This window comes from Carcharhinus amblyrhynchos, chromosome 19 (assembly GCF_965287045.1).
Source record: "Carcharhinus amblyrhynchos chromosome 19, sCarAmb.v2.hapA, whole genome shotgun sequence".
Lineage (NCBI taxonomy): Eukaryota > Metazoa > Chordata > Chondrichthyes > Carcharhiniformes > Carcharhinidae > Carcharhinus > Carcharhinus amblyrhynchos.
Genome location: NC_137342.1, coordinates 2,936,732 through 2,963,488, shown reverse-complemented (window position 1 = coordinate 2,963,488; position 26,757 = coordinate 2,936,732). Strand labels below are relative to the sequence as shown.

Genomic DNA, 26,757 nt, shown 5'->3' with positions numbered 1-26,757 from the left:
GGCACCCAGGTTGATAAGGTTGTTAAGGAGGTGTACGGTGCGTTAGCTTTTATTGGTAGAGGGATTGAATTTCTGAGCTGTGAGGTCATGTTACAACTGTACAAAACTCTGGTGCGGCCACACTTGGAGCATTGCATACAGTTCTGGTAGCCGCATTATAAGAAAGATGTGGAGGCTTTGGAAAGGGTGCAGAGGAGGTTTAGCAGGATGTTGCCTGGTATGGTGGGAAGGTCTTATGAGGAAAGGCTGAGGGACTTGAGGTTATTTTCATTGACAGAAGGAGGTTACGAGCTGACCTAATTGAGGCATACAGGATGATCAGAGGGTTAGATAGGGCGGACAGTGAGAGCCTTTTTCCTCAGATGGTGATGGCTAACACGAGGGGACATAGCTTTAAATTAAGGGGTGATAGTTATAGGACGGATGTCAGAGGTAGGTTCTTTACTCAGAGGGTAGTAAGGGCATGGAATGCCCTGCCTGCAGCAGTTGTGGACTTGCCAACTTTAAGGGCGTTCAAATGGTCAGTGGATAGGCATATGGATAACATTGGAATAGTTTAGGTTAGAGGGTCATTAGATTGGTTCCACTGGTCGGCGCAACATTGAGGGCCGAAGGGCCTGTACTGCGCTGTTATGTTCTATGTTCTAACTCTCGGGGAGCTTTCGGACTGTGTGCACTCCCCACTCCCTCCACCCCCCCACCCCTCCACAGCTTCCCCCCTGAGATGGGGAATAGTTTTATTGTTACTTTCCCCTCCTGCCCTCACCCATTCCCGCCAGCCTAAAATCTCAGCAGATCTGACTGCATCTGTGGAGAGAGAATAGAGCCAACGTTTTGAGTTTGGATGACGCTTTGTCAGCTCTGACAAAGGCTCTGTTCTCTTTCCAGCATTTTCTGTTTTTGTTTCTGATCCCCACATCCGCAATATTTTGTTTTTAGCCTAAAAGCTGATGCTGGTTGCATGGGCTGAGGCCTTGCCCACCCAAACCTGAAATTGATACTGGTTTTGGGCGAGTGGGTTCCTGGGGGGGATTCTCGTCTATTCCTCCTCCTACCTCTGAACCCACCCTAGGGGGAGTGTAAAATTCTGCCCCATGCTTCTGTAATGGTGATTATATCTAAATATTTATCTTTATTTGTGCCACTGTTTCTCTATCTTACTGCGATGTCCTGTGCATTCAGGTAAGGTGACTTCTATTGTTTACTATTCCCTCCCTAGGTCCAACTTTCTGACATATTTTACCTCTCTGTCCCTTTCCCATTCAGCTTGTCTTTACCCGTATCAGTATATTTCTGTATTACCTCAACTTTTAACCTTCAATTTCCATATCTCCCTTTATTCAAACCCTCCCGCTCCTCCGTAAGTTTAAAGACCAGATTTGCTAGTGCACTCTGGCTATTATCACCTGAATTTCTCTCTTGTCCTATTGCCTTATTCTTTCTCTTTAACTTTTTCAACATCTCCTCATGTGAATCCTGTTACCTCGCAGTTTAGTTCAAAGCTGTCTCTGTGGGGGACAGTGCCTGGGTAGTACTAGGGTACTGTATAATCCTCTCCCTGCCCACCCCAGGGACTGTACTGACCTGTGCTCCGGTACTGGGTTGTGGGGGATCTGTCATGATTCACATTGGTATGAATGGACAGTCTAATGTGGGGGCACTATCAGGTGGAAAGATCTGATAATTACATTTAAATTAATAATCTGGTCTATTAGTATCACAATATTATCTCAATGAGGATCTTAATTTTCTCTGGGGCATCGAGGGTTCCAAAGTTTAGTCACCTTGTTACAGCAGGAAAAGACACTTGCATGTGCCTATTTATAAATATATAAGTATTAATGTAGGTGGGTATACAACTCCTTCCACCCCCCCAGAAATCTCTCCTGTTCAAACTCGCCTTTCCCAGTCGAGACACTAAGCTTCTGAGTGAGATCCTCCTGTTCAAAAAACCCGAGAGAGAAAACTGCCCCACTGAAACTCAAATCACCGCCGAACACTACCCAGAGTGCAACTTGTCTGGCTTAATGTCACGGCTGCCCGTTAGAACCTTTGATCAAGATTCATCCCTCATGAATCACAGCTGGTGTACACTTTTCAACACCTTCTCAAAAGTACATACGTGTTCACAGCCTGAATACGTCACCACCCTGGAGTTGCTATGGTGATTCACAGCCCCCTCACACAGTGTTACACTCACCACTCTGGACTAGTTTGCTGGAAACCTGTTCCATCCATATGAGATATCAATTAAAGGGAGAGATGGGCTGTGGATATTGTGGGTTGGGTGGAAGGCATTGGAAGGTGTGTTTGTGGAGGGGGAGGGGGCTGTGCCCAAGTCCTGGAGAATTTCAGAAGAATCCTGCAGCCTTTTACAGGGAGTCAGGTTGTGTTTGTCTTTAGAGACACTGACCTGTCAGTTTTCTCTGCAGAGTGAATTTGCGCTGCAACAGTGCACCATGCGGATCTTATAGATCCAGATTTACCACATGTCCATTCAATTAGATGGACATTCCTGGGAGAGTGGGACAGTTGTTGCAGCCAGAATTTCACCCTGCACTCCGTGTAGTTAATGCTTTAGTGTGCAGAGTAACAAACCCACTGGGTTTTAACCTCACACTGCATCGCTGTATTATAGGATGACAGTTCCTGCACTCACAGCTTTGCTGAAGGAGGTCCCCATTTAGTGCTAAATGTTGGGATACTTTTAAAGACTATTTCACAACACATACAGTCACACAATTGTAGGGCATTATTAATTTCAATGGAATAACACTGGGGAGGGATGGGGACACGCTCAATTCATAATCACCCATTTTATGCAAAGCTGAGATCTACCACCCTCTCAGGGACAGGAGGGAGTGGTGGAGAGAGACTCTAAAATCCATCTCACCACAGTCTCTGACAACTGGGTTCATCAGACGGCCATGCACCCCGAGCATTTTTAACTAGATGTAAACTCAGTGGGAAAAATGGTGTGATGCTGCCTGCATCTTCCCCCTGCCCCCCCGCTCCACTGTCGGTTCCACCGCCCGCTTTTCCCACCATATATTTTGTTGCTAAGTTGAAAGGTATTCAGGAAGCGTTCCCACAGCATGATGCTGGCACAGTGAACTCTGAATGAGTCTGTCACCAGCTTCCAAGAGTTTGGGCACCATTTATATTGGGCCCTCTTATGTAAAATATTTAACAAAGGATCCGTCCCACAGACATGGAGAATCCTCCTCCCCATGGGCACAGGGAATCCTCCCACTCCATGGATCCAATGACACCCCCCCCATGGACATATGGACCCCTCCTCCCCATGAACATAGGGAACACCCGTTCCCCATGGGCACGGGGACCACCCACTCCCCATTGGCACAGGAAACCCCCCTCCCCATGGGCACAGGAACCCCGCTTCCCATGGACACAGAGCACCTCCCTCCCCATGGACACAGAGCACCTACCTCCCCATGGACACAGGGAACCCCCCCCTCCCCGTGAGCACAGGGACCCCCCGCTCCTCATGGACTCAGGGAACCCCACCCCCCCCTCCCCGCCGTGGGCACAGGGAACCCCCTCCCCATGGACATCAATGGACACGCCCTACCATGGGGCACTGCCGTACATAACTGTCATCCCTGCCCCATTCACCCGGCGGGGGGGGGTTGGGGGGGAGTGGTGCTGTATTTGCCTCTGCGTCCCCAGCGGCTTTCCATCCACTGAAAACAGGGCAGGAGAATCCCAGCCGAGGAGTGTGCTTACTGTACTCTCCACTCCAAAACTGTCTTTAGATTGAAACATAGAAGATAGGAGCAGGAGGAGGCCATTTGGCCCTTCAAGCCGCTCCACCATTTATTACAATCATGGCTGATCATCCAACTCAATAGCCTGATCCTGTTTTCTCACCATAACGTTTGATCCAATTCGCCCCAAGTGCTATATCCAGTTGTCTCACTGTTTGGCCTCAACTACTTCCTGTGGTAATGAATTCCACAGGCTCACCACTCTTTGGGTGAAGAAATGTCTTGTCACCTTTGTCCTAAATAGATAGAAAACATAGAACATCACAGCACAGTACAGTCCCTTCGGCCCTCAATGTTGTGCCGAGCTATGTCCAATCCCAAGATCAAGCTATCCCCTCCCTATAATTCTGGAGTGCTCCATGTGCCTATCCAATAACCACTTAAAAGTTCCTAAATTATCCAACTCCACTATCACAGCACGCAGTCTATTACACACCCTAACCACTCTCTGAGTAAAGAATCTACCTTGGACGTCCCTCCTATATCTCCCACCATGAACCTTATAGTTATGCCCCCTTGTAACAGCTGCATCCACCTGAGGAAATAGTCTCTGAACGTCCACTCTATCAACCCCTCACATCATCTTATAAACCTCTATTAAGTCGCCTCTCATCCTCCTCCGCTCCAAAGAGAAAAGCCCCAGCTCTCTCAACCTTTCGTCATAAGACCTACTCTCCAAACCAGGCAGCATTCTGGTAAATCTCCTCTGCACTCTCTCCAATGCTTCCACATCCTTCTTATAGTGAGGTGACCAGAACTGAACACAATATTCCAAATGTGGTCTCACCAACGTCCAGTATAGTTGCAGCATAACTCCACGGCTCTTAAACTCAAACCCCCTGTTAATAAATGCTAACACACTCTAAGCCTTCTTCATGGTTCTATCCACTTGAGTGGCAACCTTCAGAGATCTGTGGATATGAACCCCAAGATCTTTCAGTTCCTCCACATTCCTTAGAACCCAGCTGTTGACCCTGTAACCTGCATTCAGGTTTGTCCTACCAAAATGAATCACCTCACATTTATCAGGGTTAAACTCCATCTGCCACTTTTCGGCCCAGCTCTGCATCCTATCAATGTCTTTTTGCAGCCTGCAAGAGCCCTCCACCTCGTCCACTACTCCACCAATCTTGGTGTCATCAGCAAATTTACTAACCCACCCTTCAGTTCCTTCTTTCAAGTCATTGATAAAAATCACAAATAGCAGAGAACCCAGCACTGATCCCTGTGGTACTGCGCTGGTAACTGTCCTCCAGTCCGAAAACTTTCCCTTCGCCAGCACCTTCCGTCTTCTATCATACAGCCAGTTACTTATCCAAGCGGCCAAATTTCCTTCTATCCCACACTTCCCTTATCTTCTTCATGAGCCTACCATGGGGAACCTTATCAAACGCCTTACTGAAATCCATGTATACGACATCAACTGCTCTACCTTCATCCACACACCTAGTTACCTCCTCAAAGAATTCAGTCAAATTTGTGAGGCAGGACTTACCCCTTATGAAACAGTGCTGACTGTCCTGGATTAAACTGAATCTTTCCAAATGGTCATAAATTCTATCTCTCAGGACCCTTTCCATTAACTTACTGACCACTGAAGTAAGACTAACTGGCCTATAATTACCAGAGTCATTCCTAATTCCTTTCTTGAACAGATGAAAACATTTGCCACTCTTCAATCCTCTGGCACTATTCTTGTGGACAGTTAGGACCCAAAGATCATAGCTAAAGGCTCCACAGTCTCATCCCTTGCCTCCCAAAGTATCCTAGAATGTATCCTATCTCGCCCAGGGGACTTATCCACCCTCAGGTTTTTCAAAGTTGCTAATATGTCTTCCCTCAGAACATCTACCTCCTCCATCCTATCAGCCTGTATCACGCACTCCTCCTCAAAAACATGACCCCTCTCCTTAGTGAACACTGAAGAAAAGTATTCATTCAATGCCTCACCTATCTCTTCTGACTCCATGCACAAGTTCCCACTACTATCCTTGACTGGCCCTAATCTCACCCTGGTCATTCTTTTATTTCTCACATAAGAGTAAAATGCCTTGGGGTTTTCTTTTATCTGACCCGCCAAGGACTTCTCATGCCCCCTCCTAGCTCTCCTAAGCCCTTTCTTTAACTCATTCCTAGCTACCTTGTAGCACTCAAGCGACTCAACTGAACCTTGTTTTCTCATCCTTACATACGCTCCCTTTTTCCTCTTGACAAGACATTCAACCTCCTTGTGAACCATTTCCTCCCTGCCAGCCAGGGACATACCTATCAAGGACATGCAGTATTTGTTCCTTGAAAAAGCTCCACTCTTGATTTGTGCCCATACCTGATAGTTTCTACTCCCATATTATACTCCCTAATTCTTGCCTAATCGCATCATAATTACCCCTGCCCCAATTATAAACCTTGCCCTGTTGTATGACCCTATCCCTCTCCATTGCAATAATGAAGGACACCGAATTGTGGTCACTATCTACAAAGTGCTCTCCCACAAACAAATCTAACAGTTGGTCTACCTCCAATTCTCAGCTGTAACCCCTGGTTCTGGACTGGCCCACCATTGGGAACATCCTCCCTGTATTTACCCTGTCTAGTTTAGGATGCATTCTTTTCATTTTGTCCGGTATTTTTCATTGCTCTCCTCATTCTGAGCTTTAACAGGAATTGATTCTGTTGACAAAGCTGTCTGGATTTGCGTCATAGTTGATATTTGTTTTATTGGGAGTGGCTGTAGAGAAAGGGTTGAAATTGGGTAACAGGTTGCAGGGGCCAATGAGGAACTCCCTCCCTTATATAGTTGCTCAATATTGGTTAGATTTGGGTCTCCACTTTACATTTGCTGTTAAGGTTTATTAGGAATAAATACATTCAAATTGAAGTTATACTGTCAGATGGGAGCATTGTCACATGACTGACAACATTACTGAAAAATGCAGTCCACCTCTGAAAGCTAACTATATCTGTCTGCCTCTGGCCTATGTACAACAGCAACTTGTGTTTCTATAGTACCGTTAACACTAAAACACCTCCAGAAGCTTCACAGGAGTGGCATCAAACACAATTTGGTGGTGAATCATACTAGAACCGGTAACTGAAAACAGGGTCAAAGAGGTAGATTTTAATCAAAGGAAGAGAGAGAGAGGCGGAGAGGTAGAGGGAGGCAATCCTTTCACTCCTTCCTTTCCCCCTCCAATGACAGACTTGTGTGCCTCCTCCTCCATGGTCTGGAATATCCTCCCTAAACCCCCTTCCCTCTCCACTTCTCTCTCTCCTCAGTTAAGGCTGTCCCTCTTTGCCCGTCCTCTCATTAGCTTCTTGATTGCATTCGGCATCCATCTGTTTTCTGACATCTATGTGAAGGACCTGGCTTTGTTTTATGTTTTAAAGGTGCTATGTAGATGCAAGTTCTTGTTGAAAGTCAAGCTTTGAGATTCCCTGCAAGAGGTCAGTTCATACAACTTGAACTTGGCACCAGGGTCCAGTACAACTCGAGTCTGCCATGAAACCTCATGTTAAAGTGCTGCTAGGCACTTTCTCAATGCTGTACGGAGTCTAATGATAAGACGAAGCAGATGCTGCTAGCTGATCTATCTGAACATTAAAACTAGCTGATGGGGGATGGGAAGTAACATATACATACTGAGGCCCCTGTGACAGGCAGAGTATGTGGTGAAGTCTATCATGCAGTATGTAGATTTGTACTGACTGAGTGGCAGTCTCAAATTACCGCGGCACGGTGTAGTTTAACTCTCATCCCACCTAACAAGAGCATGGCTCTGCCTCCACTAATCTCCCTCATTCTCCCCAACTCTGCAATGAAGTGGTTACCTGGTGCGTTATTAGAAAGTGAAAGTCTTCAAAGAAAAGAAAGAATATTTGCACTTATGTAACTCATTTCTTAGCAATGTAAGAACATAGGGAGGCCATTCAGCCCTTTCAGCCTATTACACCATTCAGTTAGGTATTAGCTGACCCTAATCTAGCCACCTTGGTTTCATAGCCTTTACCTCACTTTCTCAAAAGTTCTATTGATCTTTGGCTGTGGGTGAGAGAGTTCCAGGTTTCCACTGTCTGCTGTGTGACAAAGCATTTTCTAATATCGCCCCTAAATGGCCTGGCTGTCAGCTGAAGGTTATGTCCCCTTCCTTAACGATTTTCCCCACACCAGTGAAAACAATTTCTCTCTAATTTACCGATCAAATCCTTCAATCATCCAAAACACCACAATTGGATCACCCTGAAACTTCTATAGGCAGGGGAACAGACGTCTATTCTGTGCATTTGGTCCTTGTAATTTACCTGGTAAGATGCTTCACCCTCTCCAAGGCTAATACTATCCTTTCTGAAATGTTGTAGCCAGTGCTGAGTGCAGTAGCATCAGGATGGGGTTTGAGCAGGGCTATTAACATCTAGAATGGAACTTTGTCTCCTTTGTATTGACCCATTTGTGATGAAGCCCAACATTCTGTTGGTCTTTTTAACTACCTTTGTACCTGCATACTAGATTTCCCACCTGGATCTCAAAATCTCTGCTTCTCTACTAGTTTCTTGCTATTTAGAAACTTAGCTTTCTTAGATCCAAAGTGGATGACCACACATTTCCCCACTTTGAACTCCATCTGCCATTCACATAGTCAACATCCCCTTGTAACTTTCTGCTGCTCCTAAATGTCAGCAGAAACATTGTAGACATATTTATTCCTTCATCTAAGTGATTTACAAGTTAGAATGGAGGGCTGATATAGATGCCCTGGGGCAGTATGTTAGTTTGAGTGCATCCCTATATCCCTACTCTCTCCAGTCTCCTCATCAATTCCCTCTACTAGCCAATTGATCATCTCCAACTCCTCTTAATTAAGTCTACCATTTCCGGATTTCCGTTCATAATATCATCCTGCGTCTGTTAATATATTTGTAAAAAATCCTTTCGTATTGTCCAAGAAATCCGTTGCAAGTTTTTTCTCACGTTTCTTTTTGCAGCTCTTGCCATTTTCATTGTTTTTTTTTATTTCTTGTCCAAGTCTGTAATATGTGTTCTTTGCTCTTTTTCATAAGCCATCTGATTTAGTTTAACTCTGTCTCTCACATCTCTTGTTAGAGAAGGCTGCCAGATTGCTCACTGAAGCTCTTGTCTTTTAGGGATATGAATGGGTATATATTTAAGGACGTGTAAGGGTATATCTTTCGGGATATGCAGTGGTATATCTTTAAGGATCTGTACATATATATTTAAGGATATGTAGTGGTATATCTTTAGGGATATGTGGAGGTATATCTTTAGGGATATGTGGAGGTATATCTTTAGGGATATGTGGAGGTATATCTTTAGGGATATGTAGGGGTATATCTTTAGGGATCTGAACATGTAGGGATAGGTAGGGGTTTATCTTTAGTTTCAGAATAAAGGATCCCCTATTTGAGACAAGAATGAGGAGGAATTTCTTCTGTCAGAAGGTTGTTATTCAGTGGGATTCACTACCACAGCGAGCAGTGGAGACTGGCTCGTTGAATATATTCCCAGCTGTTAGAAGCAGACAGGAAAGTGTTGTTGAGGCCACTGTTGGATCAACCATGATCTTATTGAATGATGGAACAGGCTTGATGGCCTGAATGGCCTCCCATTCCTATTCCTATGCTCTTGTATAAGTACTTTTGGAGTGTAGTAACTGTTATAAAGTAGGTAATCCAGCAGCCAATTTGTACACAAGATCCTACAAAAACAACAATGATAAGAATCACAGAACCCTACAGTGCAGAAAGAGGCCCTTTGGCCCATCGAGTCTGCACCGAACACAATCCCACCCAGGCCCTACCCCATATCCCTACATATTATACCCACTAATCCCTCTAACCTGCGCATCCCTGGACACTAAGGGGCAATTTCTTAGCGTGGCCAATCAACCTAACCTGCACATCTTTGGACAATGGGAGGAAACCGGAGCACCCGGAGGAAACCCACGCAGGCACGAGGAGAATGTGCAAACTCCACACAGACAGTGACTCGAGCCGAGAATCGAACCCAGGGCCCTGGAGCTGTGAAGCAGCAGTGCTAACAACTGTGCTAACGTGCCGCCCAGAACAGGCAGTAAAGGAACAGGCAGCCTTTTTTTGTGTGGTGAAGGTATAAATATTGTTCAGGGCAGTGGGGAGGACTATCGACTCTGCTTTCAGTAGCATCATGTGATATTTTACACCAACCCGACACGATTAACATCTGATCTGAGAGATAATGGCCAGATAAGGCCATTATTGATTACTATCTTATACCACACTCTGGCCTCCACACCCAAACTCCACCTCCTGCTATATCCATCCCTGGACAATCTGCTCCCTAGTCCACTGGATTCTCAAAATTCCAATAGTCCAGCTGTCTGCTAACCATGACAACTACTGATTTGTCCATCTACGCCCTCACCTCCACTTTTAATGCCCTTCTCCCCACTATTTTCTCTCACCCTGATTGTTGTCCCTGGCATTGTCCTCATCTTCATCTCCCCAACTCCAAAGGATACAAACTTGAAAGGATCTGATGTACAGCTGGTTTAACCAATTGCTGTTAGATCAGGTTGCAACATGAGAAACATGACTGGATCCTGCTCTTGTCTGCTGAAATTGCTCATTATTTCTGAATTCTCTTGGGATGCAAAGATAATTCCAGTTTATTTTCTCCACCTACCTGAACGGAGAGGGGTGCAACTAACTCTGGAGAACATGTCTTCAGTACAAATGCCAAAATGTTGTCAGGGCCCCTAGTCTTTGCTGTGTCCAGTGCCTTCAGCTGTTTCTTGTCATCGAATGGAGCAAATGCTCCACCTTCTCTCCAGTCTGGGTGGGTGACTATGCAGATGGCTGATTTTATTCTTATCTAATCGTAGCTAGAGAATCACTGGCAATGGCGACTTTTCCTGCCATCACACTGGTCCCTCTGGTGTTCCTCCATTTTGCAGTGATGTGATGTTCCTGAGTGTCAGTGACAATGTTCAGAAGCACAGTGTTTAGTTTGGTTTGCACATGTACACTGAGAGCACCCAGCTCCACCTCAGCACCACCTCTCTCAGTACCTGCACTCTCACCAAACTATCAGACTGCTTGAACAGAAAAAGAATCTCCAATTAAATATCAGGAAGACTGAAGCCAGTGTCTTTAGTCTCTGTCACAAACTCTGCTCCCTTGCTGCTGACTCCATCCCAGTTTGGGCTGAAGCAGGCTCTCTGTAACTGTGCTGTCTGAGATGAGCTTATAACCTCAAAGTCGTACCATTAACAAAGGCCACCTATTTTAGCTCTGTAATGTTGCCCGACTCTGTCTCAGCACACCTGTTACTGGAACACACATTTATCCCCTGTGGAGTTGACTTTTCTGACACACTTCTTGCTGGTCTCTTATGTTCTCACCTTCCCTCAACTTAAGATCCTCCAGAACTATGCCTGTGTCTTAACAACAAATCTTACTGGCCCATCATCCTTGTACTCATTGATTCATATTGGCTTTCAGTTAATCATGGCTTTAAAATTCTCATTCTTTTAGATGTAGACATAGAAGAGTACAGCACAGTACAGGCCCTTCGGCCTTCAATATTGTGCCAAGCTTTGTCTGAAACCAAGATCAAGTTATCTCACTCTCTGTCATTCTAGTGTGCTCCATGTCCCTATCCAATAACCGCTTGAAAGTTCCTAAAATGTCCGACTCCACTATCACAGCAGGCAGTTCATTCCACACCCCAATCTTGAATGATTTCATGGCCTGCCCTCTCCCTCTGTCTGAAATCTCCTCCAGCCCCACAACCCTCCAGGATATCTGTAAGCCTCTAGTTCTTACTCTAATGCAGCCTTGATTGTAATCGCTCCATCATTTGTAGCCATGCCTTCAGCTGTCTTGATCTTATGTTCTGGCATTCCCTCCCTCAAGGTCATTCCTCTCTGCCCCTCCTTTGTCCTGTCAGACCCTCCTTGAAACTTATTCTTTGACCAAGCTTTCAACCTTCTGTTTGAGCAATCATCTTCAAGGCTCACAGACAGATTTCTTTCTGAATGTTCCCGTGAAGAGTCTTGGGATGTTTTATCACATCTGCAGAAATATTGTTTGTTGTAGGATTGGAAACATCCTAATCAAAAGGTTTAGAGTTTAAATTTTGCACATTTTCATGGGGCTGTGGAAAATATAAAAACTAAGCTTCACAAATAGACAATCCAAAGAGGAACCCCAAACCCCTTTAAGACTGGTATAGAATCATAGAACCCTACAGTGCAGAAAGAGGCCCTTCAGCCCATCGAGTCTGCACCGAACACAATCCCACCCAGGCCCTACCCCCATATCCCTACATATTATACCCACTAATCCCTCTAACCTACACATCCCTGGACACTAAGGGGCAGTTTCTTAGCATGGCCAATCAACCTAACTCGCACATCTTTAGACTGTGGGAGGAAACCGAAGCACCCGGAGGAAACCCAAGCAGACGCGAGGAGAATGTGCAAACTCCACACAGACAGTGACCTGAGCCGGGAATCAAACCCAGGACCCTGGAGCTGTGAAGCAGCAGTGCTAACCCACTGTGCTACCATGCCGCCCAAAAGTTACAGTTAAGGATAGGGAGGCCCCTTGCCAAAGTTAAGGCTGGTGAGGATAAGGATAGGAAGATGTGAACTTTTGGATGGGTTTAAACACAAAATTGAGTGTTTTAAGTTTTAGATGGTGAATGTTAGGAATGGGTTAACAGACCTTCCAATTAAGTCCTAATTTGATGTCAATTATTCAACAGAAGTCAGCATATAAGAGCATTTTTGGAAGCAGAAGTCTGTGAAAGAATTCACAGAACTTGAAGGTACAATGTATGGTCATCAAATACCATTTTTTAGCAAGGAGACATAATATATGAGAGACAGTTTAATGAATGGAAAGGCCCAGGGAAGGATATTGGCATGGATGGCAAAACAATTGATTTGCAACATGGTAATCATGTTAGGGTACATTCATCAAGAATAATGGGTACAGATTACAAACTTGCAAATTTAGAAAGAGTAAACGAATGTGATGGGAAACCGTGGTTAAAATAATATACCTCTATAACTCACATGTTATAGAACTATGAGGACCAGTTAACTGAAATAGACAGGTTACCTGTAGAGGAACACAATACACCTGATGAACTAGAACAGGTAATTTTTCCGAAAGGATAACTGTCAAACGTTGGTACAAAAGTGACATACTTGCCTGAAGGGTTCAGTCAATGGAAGGATGCAATTGTCATTAGTAGAGTAGGGAAGGCCACTGGAAAGTATAAACACTGGTCGAATGTACAGAATACAGACGAGAATGTCAGGACCATGGATTGGGAACACAAAGTTCAAAAATGGAGAGCACAGAAACATAGCGCCAGTTCAGATAGTAAGTCCGATAGTGAAGGTGATCACGGGAAGAGACCGAGAACTATTGAAAGAGCATCCCACAGCAGGAGGGAAAGATCAAACAGTGGTAGCACAGAACAAGATATCAGGCAGGAAAGGGGGCATAGCTTGACAAGGTCTCGGAATATGGGTAAGACTACAAATATTACTAGGACTAGAAGCCCACATGTTCGTGAGATTTTGGTGGCTTCCAATAAATTAGATGAAAAAGTTATAAAAGGTGCCAGACAACTAGAACTACATTGTTGGAGTGAGTTTGGGATATACACGGAGATACCACATAGGGACAAAGAACTCTATCTCACATATGGATTTGCACAGAAAAGGTGCTTCCTAATGGAACGTATAAGGCAGTGGTCAGGCTTGTAGTGAGGGATTTGAAGGAAGCTTAGAAGACCAAGCTTTAAGGGTGGATTCACCTGTGGCAGGATCTTTAAAGATCTTCTTGGCTCAGTTAGCTATAACCCTACAGTTATCTGTGGAATTCTCTGCCCGTTGAAGTGGTGGAGGCTGCCTCGCTAAAAATATTTAAGACGCGGGTTGATAGGTTTTTGATAGGCAAGGGGATTAAGGGTTATGGGGAGAGGGCAGGAAGGTGGAACTGAGACACGACAGATCAGCCATGATCTTATTGAATGGCGGGGCAGGCTCGAAGGGCTAGATGGCCTACTCCTGTTCCTATTTCTTATGTTCTTATGTTCAAAGGCATGGGATTACAAATCTTTCGATATTAAAGCTGCCTTAACAGCAGCTTTAGAGAGAAATTTTTCTCAGTCCTCCCAAACAGGCAGCCAACACAGAAGGGATAGAATGGACAAAAATAGGAACCTCAAAGCACACTCCTGCATTTTTAGTTTGGCCGACTGTGTATAATAACTGTGTATAATAACTGTGTATAAGGGCTAAAATGATGCATCTAAAGTTTGGTATTTTTCGGTAAGGTCAGTTTTGTGAAAGTTAGGCTGTTGTCAGCTGAAAGCAGGTCCTGCAATGTTTTACTGGCACTATGAAGGAAATCTTTCTGGTATGATGCAGGTCAATGATTTTTTTATGGGGTGGTAGTAGCGATTTTGAAACTATAGTATTGTCTGGGCTGAGGAAGGAACACAGGTCTAGAAGTCAGGCTTCAGGCACTTTCAAATATATTGGGCTGGAAATTGGACAGACTGAGTCAGGTGTCACTTTACGTCAGTAATCTTATTTGGAGAGTATCAGCCCAATAGCAGTTAGTTATGGTAGAACTTCATAAAAGGACGTGGTGATTTCGAAGACGGAAAAAGAGGAACTACAAAGTTTGATTGGGCAGCTGAAGACAGATTAGATCGGACATTACTTTTGATGTCCTTGTGTTGAATACAAAATTGAATGATCCTACAGTGGGTGACATAATGAGAGCAAACAAAACGTTGGCTAAACTAAAAATGCAGGAGTGTGTTTTGAAGTTCCTGTTTTTGAGAGATCTTAGCCCTGTGAAGCTCACAGTTTATAGTGTTACATCCTATGACAATTTATGTGACGGGTTCTCAAGCGCAGGAGGTTTTATAATATTTATTTTGGGGGAAAATCCCCTTGTGTGGGAAACAAAGAAAACAAGGGGAGTGATTAAAAGCACATTGGCCACTGAGACACTCAGCCTTGTAGAGGCAGTGGATGTGGTCTTTTACATATCCCAGATATTATCAGAAATTTTGGGTTTAGGTGATTGAGTGTCACTTTGACAATAAATCCCTGTGGGAAAATATGTACTCCACAAAGAGTATAAATGAAAAAAGGTTGAGGATTGAGATAGCCAGCTTAAAGCAAATGCTGACAAAGGAAAAATATCTAAAATTAAATGGTTGATAGATACTATCAGTTATCCCATTTTACTAAGATTTTACTAAGAAGCTTGTTTGAAGAAACTTTTAGACATTATTAAGAAAGGGCGTTTCTTTCTGTAGATGTATTTTTTTCTTCAATAAATGTATTTAAAAAAGGGGAAATAGTGTTTTGTGTTTTGATATTCATCAAAATATTTTCTCTTCTCCAGGAAGGGTGAACAGACCTTCCAATTAAGTCCTCATTTGATGTCAGTTATTCAATATAAGCCACTGATATATAAAGGGGCTGCATTGTACAGATGGCACTGGGTTGTTGGTGGAGAATTGTGTGTTGAGTTGGGTCAAAGAAATAAAGATATTTTATGAAGAAGCAGAACTCATGTCTCCTTTACAGCAATTAAGAGGCTGAAACAGTGAAGGTTGGGGAGTGAGTGTAGATCATTGAATGTAGATCATTGAATGTAGATCATTGAATGTAGATCATCGAATGTAGATCATCAAATGTAGATCATCGAATGTAGATCATTGAATGTAGATCATCGAGTGTAGATCATTGAGTGTAGATCAGCGCATGTAGATCAGCGCGTGTAGTAAAGACGTATTGGAGTGGATAAAGACGTTGGAGTGTGGAGGAGTTGAAGTTTATAGAGGTGGGTGGATTGGAACTGGTCAGTAGTGGTCTGGAATGGTTCAGTCTGGGGATGACAGTAGCAGGAAAATTGCTGTACATTGATGGCCATAAATGTTAATTTTACAATGACAGTGATCAGAAATCTTTCAGAGTCTTGTACAATTGAAGAATTGCATCTTGATTGTGATACCAGATTTTATCTCACTTTCACTTTGTAACAATTGAAGCAGGAATTTCCAACTCAAAGAATAATCTCCATCTTATTTGATTTATTATTGTAACATGTATACAGTGAAAAGTATTATTTCTTGCGTGCTATACAGACAAAGCATACTGTTCATAGAGGAGGAAAGGAGAGGGTGCAGAATGTAGTGTTACACTCATAGCTAGGGTGTAGAGAAAGATCAACTTAATGCAGGGTAAGTCCGTCCAAAAGTCTGACAACAGCAGGGAAGAAGCTGTTCTTGAGTTGGTTGGTATGTGACCTTAGGCTTCTGTATCTTTTTCCTGACAGAAGAAGGTGGAAAAGAGAATGTCCAAGGTGCATGGGATCTTTAATTATGCTGGCTGCTTTTCCAAGGCTGTGGAAGTGTAGCCTGAGTCAGTGGGTGGGAGGCTGGTTTGCATGATGGACTGGGCTTTGTTCATGACCCTTTGTGGTTTCTTGAGGTCTTGGGCAGAGCAGGAGCCATACCAAGCTGTGATACAACCAGAGAGAATGCATTCTATGGTGCATCTGTAAAAATTGGTGAGAGTCGTGGCAGACATGCCAAATTTCCTTAGTCTTTTGAGTAAGTAGAGGCTTTCTTAATTATAGTGTTAACTTGGAGGGACCAGGACAGGTTGTTGGTGATCTGGACACCTAAAAACTTGAAGCTCTCAACCATTTCTACTTTGTCTCCATTGATGTAGACAGGGGCATGTTCTCCTTTACGCTTCCTGAAGTCGATGACAAGCTCCTTCATTTTGTTGACATTGAGGGAGAGATTATTGTTGCCACAGCAGTTCACCAAATTCTCTGTCTTTTTCCTGTACTCTGTCCTGTCATTGAGATATGACCCACTACAGTGATGTTATCAGCAAATTTGAAAATCGAGTTGGAGGGGAATTTGGCCACTCAATAATGGGTGTATAAGGAGTTTAGTAGGGGGCTGAGAACACAGCCTTGTGGGCACCGGTGTTGAGGATGATTGTGGAGGAGGTGTTGTTGCGTATCCTTACTGATTGTGGGGCCTGTGAGTTAGGAAGTTCAGGATCCTGTTGCAGAGGGAAGGGCTGAGCCCCAGGCCACGAGCTTGGAGATGAGTTTTGTAGGAATAATGGTGTTAAAGGCTGAGCTGTAATCAATAAATAGGAGTCTGACATAGGTGTCCTTGTTATCTAGGAGTTCCAGGGTTGAGTGCAGGGCCAGGGAGATGGCATCTGTGGACGTGTTGCGGCAGTAGGCGAACTGTAGTGGATCCAGGCAAACTGGGAGGCTGGAATTGATTCATTAATGACTAACCTTTCGAAGCACTTCATAATGATGGACGTCAGAGCCACCAGACGAAAGTTATTAAGGCATTCTACTGGCTTTTCTTTGGTAGCGGGTAATGGTCATCTTCTTGAGGTAGATAGCGACCTCCGATTGCTGTAAAGAGAGATTAAAGATATCTGCGAATACGTATGCCAGTTGGTCCACACAGGATCTGAGTGCTTGTGTGGGTACCCCATCCAGTCCAGTTGCTTTCTGTGGGTTGACTTTCAAGAAGACTGCTCTGACACCTGCAATGGTGACCTTGAATATAGGTTTGTCTGAGGCTTCCAGGGTGGAGAGCATGCTCTCGCTGACATCTTGCTCAAAACGGGCATAGAATGCGTTGAGCTCATCAGGGAGGAGTGCGTTGGAGCCGGCGATTTTACATGCCTTCATCTTGTTGCCTGTTATGTCTTGCAGACCTTGCCATAGTCAGCGGAAGTCTGTGTGGCTAGCCTGGGACTCGAACTTGGTCCGGTACTGTCCTTTGGCATCTTTGATCGCCGTAGATCTTATCTGGAATTCTTGTATCGGTCAGGGTCACCTGATTTGAGTGTGGGTCCACACAGGATCTGAGTGCTTGTGTGGGTACCCCATCCAGTCCAGTTGCTTTCTGTGGGTTGACTTTCAAGAAGACTGCTCTGACACCTGCAATGGTGACCTTGAATATAGGTTTGTCTGAGGCTTCCAGGGTGGAGAGCATGCTCTCGCTGACATCTTGCTCAAAACGGGCATAGAATGCGTTGAGCTCATCAGGGAGGAGTGCGTTGGAGCCGGCGATTTTACATGCCTTCATCTTGTTGCCTGTTATGTCTTGCAGACCTTGCCATAGTCAGCGGAAGTCTGTGTGGCTAGCCTGGGACTCGAACTTGGTCCGGTACTGTCCTTTGGCATCTTTGATCGCCATAGATCTTATCTGGAATTCTTGTATAGGTCAGGGTCACCTGATTTGAGTGCTTCAGACCTAGATTTCAGCAAGCAGTGGACATCCCTGTTCATCCATGGTTTCTGGTTGGGAAACATGTGGATTTGCTTCTTTGGCACACAGTCTTCTACACACTTACTAATGAAATCAGTTATTGTCGTGACGTACTGTTCAGGCTTCTCACAGAGTTTTTCAATACTGACCAGTCTACTGACTCTAAGCATGGGTTAATGGCAGGTCATTCAAACCGCTTTTGCCTTTCACCTCAAGGTTTTGGATTAAAATCCACGCTCAGTTGCGTGGGGCAATGTCTCCTCTCTCTCTCTGCTCTGCACTGTGAGGCCCTCGTACACAGGATTGTTTATTGCTTAGGTTTCTCGTAGAAAGGATTAGATCCGTGGACACAGTGTGACGTAGATTCACTGGAATGATGTCAGTGATATGAGGCTCCCACTGGGGCTGCCCCTTGGCACAGATTGGCACTGCTAGGGTGGGATGGGCATAGTGCCAATGTGGCAGTGCCAACCTGCCAAGGGGCAGTACCAGGGAGCCTTGCCAGGCCACAACCTGGCTGTGCCCCACTCCACCGACATCTATACTTACCTTTACTCCCCCAGGGAGACCCCCACGACAGCTTCAGGTCTTGGTGTCACTAAACGGCAGGGTCAATATTTGGCAAGGGGGCAGGTTAATGATATTAAAATACATTCAGGTTTATGGAGTGAACTTGATGACATTACTGGCGAGGAAGATTCTAGATTGCGATCTCTCTAGTGAGGACTGTGACTGGTGGATGCTGAGTCCCAGTTGGCATTCGCATGGTTGGTGGAGTGGGTTCAAGATCACCCCAATACTTTCAATTTGCCAGACTGTAAGTGGAATGCTGCGAGAATTAATGCTCAGGCCTCAGCGCGTTACAATCTATATTAATGACACAAACGAGTAATCTATCCAAGTTTGCACAAGGTTGGTACAAATACTTACTGTGAGGGGGATGAGAGAGGCTGCAGAGAGGTATGAGCAGGCAACAAACTGGTAACATAGGGGAAGTGTGAGGTAATTTACTTTGATCATAAAAAAAAGGAATGATCTTTAAAACATGCAAAACTTTTAATTGTCCAGAGAGAATTGAGTAAACTTGTAGGATGAACACAATCAGTTAGGATGCTGGTATGAGCAAGAGGGAAATGATATGTTGACCTTTATTGCCGAGTGACTTGAGTATAAGAGTAAAGAATTCTTGCTCCAGTTGCATAGGACATTGGTGAGACTATAGCTGGAGTTACGTGTCATTTTGATCACTGTAGATCAGGAATGATATACTTATATTGGACTCTGTACCGTGGGATGTCTTACATATGAGAGGCTGAGGAAATTTAGTCTCTATACCCTGCAGTTTAGCAGAACGGGCGATGATCTCTTTGAAACATACAAGATTCTGATGGGCTTTACAGCAAGATTGTTTCCCCTGGGTGGGGAATGTAAAACCTGAGGGCACAGTCTCAGTGTAAAGGATAAACATTTTAGGATTGAGATGAGAAGAAATTTCTTCAGTTTTTGCATTTTTCTACCCAGATGGTTGCGAATGCTGTATTATTGAAAATCGTTAAGATTGTGATGGATAGAGTTTTGGGGCAGGGTTTTGTGGCTTCACTCGAGCAAGACTGGAAATACCCTCCCGAGGTCAACGGACATTTCTGTTGTCTGCCCCTTGCCAGCTCTGATTCCATGACTGGAGAATTCTGGTGTTAATCTGTCGGTAAATTGAGGGGGTCTGGTGGGAAAGTGACGTTCAAGTAGGTCGACCATGATAATGTTGAATGGTGGAAGAGGTTCAGAGGTGGAATGGTTTACTGCTGCTCCCATCATTGTGTAGGTTCGTAAGCTCACCGGGATCTTTCTGGGTTGCAGTGAATTGATATACGTTGAACCTGCTTTAGAATAGAATCATAGAGTCTCTACAGTGCAGAAAAGGGCCATTCGGCCCATCGGGTCACTGACTCTCCACCAGAGCATCTTACCCAGCTCCTATCTCCGCAACCCCAATATTCACCCATACTAATCCCCCCCAACGCACACATCCCTGGAATTTAACAGGCAATTTAGCATGGCCAGTCATCTTTGGACAGTGGAAGAAAACTGGAGAACCCAGAGAAAACCTATGCAAATATAGAGAATGTGCAAACATCACACACGGTCACCCAAGGATGGAATTGAATCTAGGTCCTTGGCACTGCGAGGCAGCAGTGCTAACACTGTGTCACAATGCTGTGATGGATTGGAGATATTTGCTGCACAGAGTTATTTAGGTAGGGGGTATAAAATTCAAAAATGGAGAGTTAGGGTGAGGGAAGTGGGGTCAGCAACAAAAGCAGGAGATCTATAGTCAATCGACCTGCAGTTTCCAGTTCATGATGCCTTTCAGGATAAATGTGAGGAATGAGTGGGGAAGGTGTATAGACAAAAACTTTATATGAACTGGAGTAGATTTTAATATCATATACCTGCTCCCTCACCAGATATTGATCCCTGCTGTATTGACACCTGGATGTGAAGCTGTCAGGGGGTCTCCCTGGGGAGTACATGAGAGGAGGAAACTTTGAGTGAAAAATGTCTAATTGTGCCTGGACCATCCAGGGGGCAGCAAGGAGAGGTCAAAGAGAAAGAGTAAGCAATACAGGCGTCACATCAGGTGGTTTTCATACACATTCTATACTAATCTATACGTTGACACAAACAGAGACCTAGTTACAGGTTTCCTGTCTGTTTTCTACTAGGGATGAAGGATGAAACAGGCCGGAAAAGAAATTAGCATGAGACAACCTTCAATAAATCACCAGGTTGTATTTAATGGAACAGCTCACATTGCCTGAGTGATTTTGATCCAGCTATAGTAAGTATCCACTTTTAGAAAAAGACAGGGTGCCAGCAGGAGAAATAAAGATTAAAATAGATTTTGGTGCCTTAACTGGGGGAAGTCACTAATCCAGAGGCCCAGGCTAATGCTGAGACACATATTCAAATCCCACCTCAGCAGCTGGTGGAATTTAAATTCAAATAATTAATCAATCAGGAATTGTAGTTTCCATAATGGTGACTATGAAAACTAACACTGATTATTGTAAAAACCCTTGGGATACACTAATTTTAGAGCAGGAAATCTGCCATTCTTACTTGGTCTGGCTCACATGTGACTCCAGAGCCACAGCTTAACTGCTTCTGTAATGGCTGAGCAAGCCACTCTGTTCCAAGACAATTAAGGATGGGCAACAAATGCTGGCCGTGCCAGTAATGCTCACAGCCCATGAAAGAATTAAAAGAAAAAACTTAGCATAAGTTCCTTAGAAGCAGTCTTTATTATTCAGTTGTTCTGATGTGTTTTTGTATTTTTGGATTTGACAGTTGAGATGGTGATTGACGTGGTTCCTGTACTTATCTGTTGCAGGTATGGAGAGTGCTATCACATTGTGGCAGTTCCTGCTGCAGTTACTGCTTGACCAAAAGCATGAACACCTGATCTGCTGGACGTCCAATGATGGGGAATTCAAACTCCTTAAAGCAGAGGAAGTTGCTAAACTCTGGGGACTAAGGAAAAACAAAACCAACATGAACTATGATAAGCTGAGCCGGGCACTCCGATATTATTACGATAAGGTACTGCTCCTTCAGAGAACAGCAGAATGTGAAAACTATTCTCCCAATGCTGGGTCTTAGTGAAACACAATGTACTGAAAGGCAAAGTTTGCAAGATGTGTATAGGAGGATATCCAAACCAGATCCATCTCACTGGATGAGGTTTGAGGCAAACATCTTAGAGATTGATATGGAGAAATACATATTGAGGATGGAGTACAGTATGTTGGGGATAGGGTACAGTATATTGAGATAGGGTACTGTGTGCTGGGGACAGGGCGCAGTGTGTTGGGGATGGGTACAGTATTTCTGGGATGGGATGTGTATGTGAGATGCCAACAGGAATGAGATTCCTTTGTGATGTTGCGGATGGCAAGTTCCTGATTTCTGCATTGTGCTGACATAATTCCCACAATGCGGGAGGGGGAAGCGATGGGGGCTTTCTTTCCGGAACAGCCATTTACATCTCATCCTGTTTGTGAGATTGAGTGTAGATTAACAACTTTCCTGTCACTCACACAAGGTGCCAGGAAAGGGAGAGGAAGGAAATATCTGCAAGGTGGGGTCTGAGTTCCAAAGCAAAGCAGGAGCTAATGGATTTTTGACAGACAGTGACAGTGTTGGAGAACATCATTGTGTCAGAATTAGGAGCAGGAATAGACCAGTCAGCCCCTCGAGGCCATTCTGCCGTTCAGTTAGATAATTTATTAACATGTATTCCAGCGTCACAATACCCCACCATTAGCTCTGATTCTCCAAATATCCAAAAATCTATTGATCTCTGTGTTAGGTTTAATCCATGACTGAGCTTTCTCGTGTAGACAATTCTAGACTCGCATCCTTTGAGTGAACAGATTTCTACCTGAAGAAGATTTTCCTCAGCTCAATCTGAAATGAATACCCTTCATTCTGAAAAAGAACAGAGGATGCTGCAAAAACTCAGCCAGCTTCTATCAAGAGAGAAACTGAATTGCAATGTTTTAGTCCACAGATTCTTTGTCATAATCCTTTATTCTGAGATATGACACTAGATACCCCAGTTAGAGTAAACAATCTCTGTGTTTACCCTGTTCAACCCACTAAGGTTTCCATGTTTATGTGAGGTTTGCTGCCCTCTGCTGTCTGTAGTTGATGTCTCACTGTCTGGACATAACACTGCACATGAGCTTCAGGAGGTTTTTAATTTGATTTATTAGTGTCACATGTATTAACATACAGTGAAAAGTATTGTTTCTTGCGTGCTATACTGACAAAGCATACTCTTCATAGAGAAGGAAAGGAGAGAGTGTAGAATATAGTGTTACAGTCATTGCTAGGGTGTAGAGAAAAATCAATTTAATGCGAGGTAGGTCCATTCAAAAGTCTGACAGCAGCAGGGAAGAAGCTGTTCTTGAGTTGGTTGGTACGTGACCTCAGACTTTTGTATTTTTTCCCCACAGAAGAAGGTGGAAGAGAGAATGCCTGGGGTGTGTGAGGTCCTTAATTATGCTGGCTGCTTTGCTGAGGCAGCGGGAAGTGTAGACAGAGTCAATGGATGGTCTTTGTGAGTTTTTTTCAAAACTGCTACTTGCAATCTTTAAACTGCGACTGAGTAAAAATCTGTCTTTAGATGAGAGTCTTTGATTTCTAACTAAATAGAAAAAATGTACAAAGTAATGTGCTGCTAAAGGCTTTAATTTGAAGGTGTGATGAAGGCAGGTTTGAAATAAATCTATTTAAATTTCAATCATTTATAGAATGAAGTAAACTGACACCAACAAGCTGAAGAAACATTTCTCAACTCATAGACTGGAATATTTTTATTCGCTCTTGAGTTGTGGGTATTGCTGGCTGGGCGGAATTAATTGCCCATCCCTAATTACTCCAGAGATGATAGCGGTGAGCTGCCTTCTTCAACCTGCTGCAATCCCTGCAGTATAGGTACACCCACAGTGCTGTTAGGGAGCAAATTCCAGGACTTTGACCCAGTGACAGTGAAGGAATGGTGATACATTTCCATAGTAAGAAGTCTAACAACAGGTTAAAGTCCAACAGGTTTATTTGATAGTAAACGCCACAAGCTTTCGGAACACTGTTCCTTCATCAGGTGAATGGAGAGTTCTGATCAGAAACTGGGCATATAAAGGCACACACTGTTTACAGAATACTGACTAGAATGTGAGTCTTTACAGCTAATCAAGTCTTAAAGGTGCAGACAACGTGAGTGGAGATAGCATTAAGCACCAGTTAAAGAGATGTGTATTGTCTCCAGACAGGACAGTAAGTGTGATGTTGCAAGTTCAGGCAAGTCATTGGGGTTACAGATAGTGTGACATGAACCCAAGGTCCCGGTTGAGGCCGTCCTTGTGTGCGGAACTTGGCTATCAGTTTATGCTCAGTGACTCTGTGCTGTTGTGTGTCGTGACAGCTGCCTTGGAGAACGTTTACCCGAAGATCAGAGGCCGAATGCCCGTGACAATCACCAGGCAAGACTGTTCCCTTCCTGTTGGTGAACACTTCAGCAGTCATGGGCATTCGGCCTCTAATCTTCGGGTAGACGTTTTCCAAGGCGGCCTTCTATCGTTTACTATCAAATAAACCTGTTGGACTTTAACCTGTTGTGAGACTTCTTACTGTGGAAATGTATCACCATTCCTTCACTGTCGCTGGGTCAAAGTCCTGGAATTTGCTCCCTAACAGCACTGTGGGTGTACCTATACTGCAGGGATTGCAGCAGGTTGAAGAAGGCAGCTCACCGCTACCATCTCTGGGGCAATTAGGGATGGGCAATTAATTCTGCTCAGCCAGCAATACCCACAACTCAAGAGCGAATAAAAATATTTCTGTGTCAGGATAGTGAGTGACATGGAGGGGTTGGTGTTCCCAGGCATCTGCTGCCTTTGCCCTTCTAGAAAATAGTGGTCATGACTTTGGAAGATGATGTCTAAGCAGCCTTGATGAGTTCCAGTGGTGCTTCTTATAGTTTGTACACATGCTGCCACTATTCATTAGTGGTTAATGGAGTGAATGTTTACGGAAGGGGGCAATCAAGTGGCTGCTATGTCCTGGATGGTGTTGAATTTCTTGTGCTTTTGGAGCTGCACCTATCCAGGCAAGTTGGGAGTATTTCACCAGACTCCCGAGTTGTGCCTTGTATATGGTGGACAGGCTTTGGGGAGTCAGGAGGTGAGTTACCACGGGATTGTCAGCCTTTGACCTCTTGTATTTATGTGGCTAGTCCAATTCAATTTTAGGTCAATGGTAACCCCCAGGCTGTTGATATTGGGGGAATTCAGTGATAATAATACCATTAAATGTCAAGGGCAGTGGTTGGATTCTGTCTTGTTGGGACTGGTCATTGCCTGGCACTTGTATGGTGTGAATGCTGCTTGCCACTTGTCAGGAATTCCTCAGGGTATTGTCCTAGACTCAACCATCTTCAGCTGCTTTCATCAATAACCTTTTTTCCAGCATAATATCAGAGATAGTGATATTCACTGAAGATTGCAATATTCAGCACCATTCACGACTCGTCAGATACTGAAGCAGTCCAGGCCCAAATGCAATGAGACCTAGACAATATCCAGTAACTGAGGAGTTGTGAATGATGCTGAACATTGCAATCATCTGTAATATCACTATCTCTGACTATATGATGGGAGGTCATTGCTGAAGATGGTTGGGCCAAGGACACTACCCTGGAGCAGAGATGATTGACCTCCAACCACCCCAACCATTTTACTTTGTGCCAGGTATGAGAGTTTCCCCCAGTTCCCACTGACTCCAGGTTTGCTGGGGCTCCTTGATGTCACTCGGTCAAATGATGTCAAGGGCTGTCACTCTGACCTCACCTCTGGAATTCCGCTCTTTTGTCCATGTTTGAATCAAGGCTCTGATGAGGTCAGGAGCTGAGTGACCCTGGCAAAACTCAACTCAGCATTACCGAGCAGGTTATTGCTGAGTAAGTGCTACATGATCACTTCACTCATCAAGAGTGGAACGATGGGTTGGTAATTGGGCTGAGTTGGATTTGTCCTGCTTTTTGTGTAGAGGTGTTAGAATTGCAGGACAAGTCAGATTTCAGGGTGGAACACGATTTGATCGATTCTAACTTTCTTTTGTTTAGATTTGTGGAAGGTAGCGACTGAATAGAGTCACAAGATGCATTTGTTATGAGAAACAGGAAAAGATGAACTATAATGCTCAGTCATTCCAGTCCTTCATGTCTTTATGTAAAGCAATAAGGGAATTGTGGACAGACACACCACACTCTGAAATCAGGTGACAGATTTCACCCACTAAGGAGCAATTCAGCATGGCCAATCCACCTCACCTCTACGTCTTTGGACTGTGGGAGGGAACTAGAGCACCCAGAATATGCAAATTCCACACAAATGGTTACTCAAGACCGGAATTGAACCCAGGTCCCTGGCACAGTGCCACCATGCCGCCCTTGTAGCTTCACCTAATGTTGCTCCTGGCATGCCCTCTTGCACTCTTCATTGAACCAGTGTTGATTCCCTGGCTTGATAGTAATGGTAGCATGAAGCATCTGCTGGGCCATTAGTACAATTCTGCCGATGGCTCACAGCACCTCATGTTTGCCCAGTTTTGAGTAAGTAGATCTGTTCTAATTCTATCCCATTTAGCACGGTGATAGTGCCACACAACACAATGGAGAATATGCTCAATGTGAAGATGGTGCTTTGGGCAAGGACTGTGCAGTGGTCACTCCTGCCGATACTGTCATGGACAGTTGCATCTGCGGTAGGCATGGTGAGGATGAGATCAAGTATGTTTTTCCCTCTTTGGTTCCCTCATCACTTGCCACAGTACCAGTCTTGCAGCGATGTCCTTTAGGAGCTGGCCAGCTTAGTTTGTGGTGGTGCTGCCGAGTCACTCTTGGTGATGATGGTCATTGAAGTTGCCCACCCAGAGTACATTTTGTTTCCTTCCCACCCTCAGTGCTTCCCCCAAGTGGTGTTCAACATGGAAGAGTATTGTGTATTGTGGAGGTGGGGGTGGCGTGGGAGGTGGGTGTGGTGGGGGAGGAGGATT

At 44.4% G+C, this 26,757-nt stretch overlaps 1 protein-coding gene across 2 annotated transcripts in view; it reads left to right on the top strand.

Annotated features, from left to right (window-relative positions):
- elk3 (ETS transcription factor ELK3) overlaps positions 1 to 26,757 on the top strand; it is a 56,266-nt gene that overhangs the window by 10,756 nt on the left and 18,753 nt on the right. The window contains exons 2-3 of one of the 2 annotated variants that reach the window (XM_080207129.1): positions 20,865 to 20,980; positions 21,533 to 21,741. In XM_080207129.1, coding sequence (XP_080063255.1) covers positions 21,535 to 21,741 — 207 coding nt within the window. In that variant the 5' untranslated portion in view covers positions 20,865 to 20,980; positions 21,533 to 21,534. The remainder of the gene's footprint in view (positions 1 to 20,864; positions 20,981 to 21,532; positions 21,742 to 26,757) is intronic. The other variant, XM_080207130.1, reaches the window with a different exon arrangement.